At 42.5% G+C, this 3250-nt stretch overlaps 1 protein-coding gene across 1 annotated transcript; it reads right to left on the bottom strand. All coding sequences in view use genetic code 11, as the record gives it.

Annotated features, from left to right (window-relative positions):
* Window positions 1-1893: 1893 nt before the first annotated feature.
* Window positions 1894-2136, bottom strand: EGR_10774 (hypothetical protein; the record flags this gene model as incomplete). Its single annotated transcript, XM_024500023.1, has 1 exon — window positions 1894-2136. The coding sequence occupies one exon, from the start codon at window positions 2134-2136 to the stop codon at window positions 1894-1896; it is 243 nt and encodes an 80-aa protein (XP_024345560.1).
* Window positions 2137-3250: the final 1114 nt, after the last annotated feature.

Genomic DNA, 3250 nt, shown 5'->3' on the forward strand with positions numbered 1-3250 from the left:
CTGAATTTACACTAATCTTTTGTTTTATGAGTGGTTTAGTCTAAATAGGAACTGATCTGAATAGGCCTCCTCATTTTCGTCTAAACGTGGAACTGAGTTACTGTTGAGGCCTCTATGTAGGAATTCGGAGGGTGAAGACTAGCGGCATAAGTGGCGTGAACATTGCTTTATGATACGTCTGTAGGAGGTTTAGTTGATTCGCGCAGTTAAATATACTGCGCATAAAGCACTCCACAACGATCTATTCATTCTGGTTTGGGCAACATTCTGTCTATTTCTTCTCTTCTGCCTCCCTTTCAGGGATAATCTTTCTTCTGACTCAGCTATCACAAGTGAGCAGGCGGGCTGGAATCGGCCGTGACACAGCAGCGAAACCAAAGCGTTTGACTTCACTCACAGGAGGAGGATACGCTATCGGCAGCTTAAATCGGTGGTTTACACGAAATGTCTACATATCTGGCTCCTTGAGGAGAGTAATCGCTGTATCCAATCAAAGCCACCGAAACCGATTCTCCAGATGCCCACCTCGCATTAATGCGAAGAAAACTAAAGGCTATTTGCTTCTCATGACCCAGCCAACAGTTCCATTTTAGCTCATTTTCCTACCCCACCACCAGACAGGAAATAAACGCTCGAGTGGAGAAATTCTGATTCGTAAATGCACATACACATCACACATAGTGGTCCATTTACAAGCTAAAGGAAAGAAGACACTCAACTAGGCCTCTTTACCGGAGAGCACAGCGTGTTTGAAAACTACTCCCTCCTCCTTTAATGTTAGCAGCTCAAGTTGACTTAGTCTCTCCTTTCTTTCTTTCACCCTTCCTTCTCGGCCCTCATCACTTTTGCAATCGTCACGGTGAAGCGAATGATGGTCGTCGTCTCAGAAGTGGCTGAAGAATAAAAAACAAGTTGATTAAAAGGTTCCAGCAACAAGATCATGTTATACAGTCATTGCATATCATAGCGGTTTTAGTTATTTTTGCGTCGCTACAAGGCATTCCATGGGAGACTGACAAATATACCTCACCGGCGGTTTAAAAATAGAAGGGGTATATGTGCCCAACTTTGGTTTACTCCATGACAAACCTACACATACACACATCAAAGCGTCAAAATAGAGGAAAAACACGAATCATCACGTAAGGTATCACCAAAAGTTACATTGCCTTTGACAATTTTTAAGCTTCGTTTGATTTCAAAAAACTGAAGACACTATAACTAAAATGAGGCATGATTATCCATTGTGGAAGCCGTACCGATTACCCTAACTTGGTAGTTTAGTTAATGCTAAGGTTGTTATGAATAAAATGCAAAAACGCAACGAAAACCTGAACCCAAAATGAATACAGAATAGACACACTTGATTTTAACCACACAAGGTCAAAATTAGGGGATTACCCATTAAATTGACTTCGCCGATCTCGGTGGGATTGGCACCCTCTGCTCTCACTACGCCGATGATAATAGCGATGGCGGGGATAGGAGGAGTGGACGCCGTCTAGAGCGTTCACAAAATGAGCTCTCTACGTTTTTAAGAGCATTTCAGGAGGGAGTTGCCAAGTTGTCTCATTTGGGACATACCGACGTAAAAAGGTGGTAAAGAAGGATTTCAGACTCATGAACACGATTGTTGAACGTATATACAACTATCGTGAAGCCTATACACTTGCTACCTGCAATCAACCAAACATCGTCAAATTCATTGGTGCCGGTCCAAACACTCGAATGGTCGACATTCGCTATGTTGTAATTGAGCGAGCGATAGATGCCTTCCTGCAGGAACGTAAGCATCCTCCTTCTCTTGGAGCTAAATCATTCTCTCCTGCCTTTAGTCATTTATTCGGAAGCCAAGTAAAACATTTGGCAAGTAATGCTCTGGGATCTGCATCTTTATGGCACCGGAGGTACAATGGCATAAGTCTTGATGTGTCGCTGATCCTCCTCTGCATAATCAATCAAACTGGCGTTAATAACTGGAGGCCTCGGATTTACGTTGCCATTTTCCCTGCCAACAGAGCGTTTATGTGGAATTCCGGTTTCATTGTCCACCATTAGCGTCAAAAATAAGAAACGCATTTTTTTCAGGTCACCTTTAACAGAATAGTCATGAAAATGAGTGGCACTTGGTGCCATTGTTAAAACATCTGAACTGCGGAGGGTAGTGAAAAAAGGGGACTAAATGGTCAATGTGAGGCGTGATACTATCAAATTTATGACTCCGACTTTATAAATGAAAAGACGCAATTCCATAGCTTAGAAACTGCATTTGCCATATTTCACAACCCTTCCATCTTTATATTTGTACGCTCATCTCCGTGTTTAAATGATCACATGTGAAGCAGCTTTAGTGGGGAATGATATAAACAGGCTTTAACCCTTATGAGAGTCTGATTCACTTCATCGCCTACGCAGAAATCGCTTAATGCAAAGCTTGGCTTGGAGTTATGTAGCATATGGTATTACCGCTGCGTAGGTCTGTTGTGATGATGGCTAGGTGAAATAGCCTTATTTTCGTATTTCCACTGTTTGGATGATTGCTTCGATTCCAAGCGTAAAATTATGTTTTCCGGTTTCGGTGTGGACAATGAGTTTCCCAGTCCAATTATTCCTTCAGTTTGGTACAGATTTGACTTTTCTGTCATCGCCAAAGGCAAGAAGCTGTTTGGTATCTGCTGTACTCACCGTTTTCACAAAAGCCTCAAGTGTACACACTTTTCTTTCTCTTACCAAAACCAAGGTCACGAGGATGAGTTCATCACCGGTTATTCAAAGTCAGTGGATATTTACAGCATGACAGTTTCAATTTGGGAAATTCTGACACGAAGATTGGACCAAGTGGTGAATCCTCACTCCGTGAGGATCCATTCATGCCCGTCATTTCCTCAAAGTCTCTTTGATCGGTGATCCAAATTGAAAAGTAGAGTTAATGGAAACTTTTACGCTTGCAGTGGAATGGCAGCAGATCCGTGTCAGCGACCGTCAGCGACACAGCTGGTTTGACTCTTCAATTTTATCATGTGCAACGTCTGCACGAAGGACAATTCGCAACTGTGCATTCACCTCGGGAACGCTGTAGTTCCCAGTACCTCTCAAAAGACCAGCATCATCACCGTAAATGAGCATAACTTTTGGAGAAATTTTAGCAACCTCGTAATCTACAGCGTACCCTTCGATCCCTTCAAAACATCGCTATGCCTTAACCATTGGTTTATTTTCCATCTAAGATGTCGATGTTTATTACCAAGTC

The sequence above is a fragment of the Echinococcus granulosus genome (genome assembly GCF_000524195.1).
Source record: "Echinococcus granulosus chromosome Unknown EG_S00267, whole genome shotgun sequence".
In the NCBI taxonomy this organism is placed as follows: Eukaryota; Metazoa; Platyhelminthes; class Cestoda; order Cyclophyllidea; family Taeniidae; genus Echinococcus; species Echinococcus granulosus.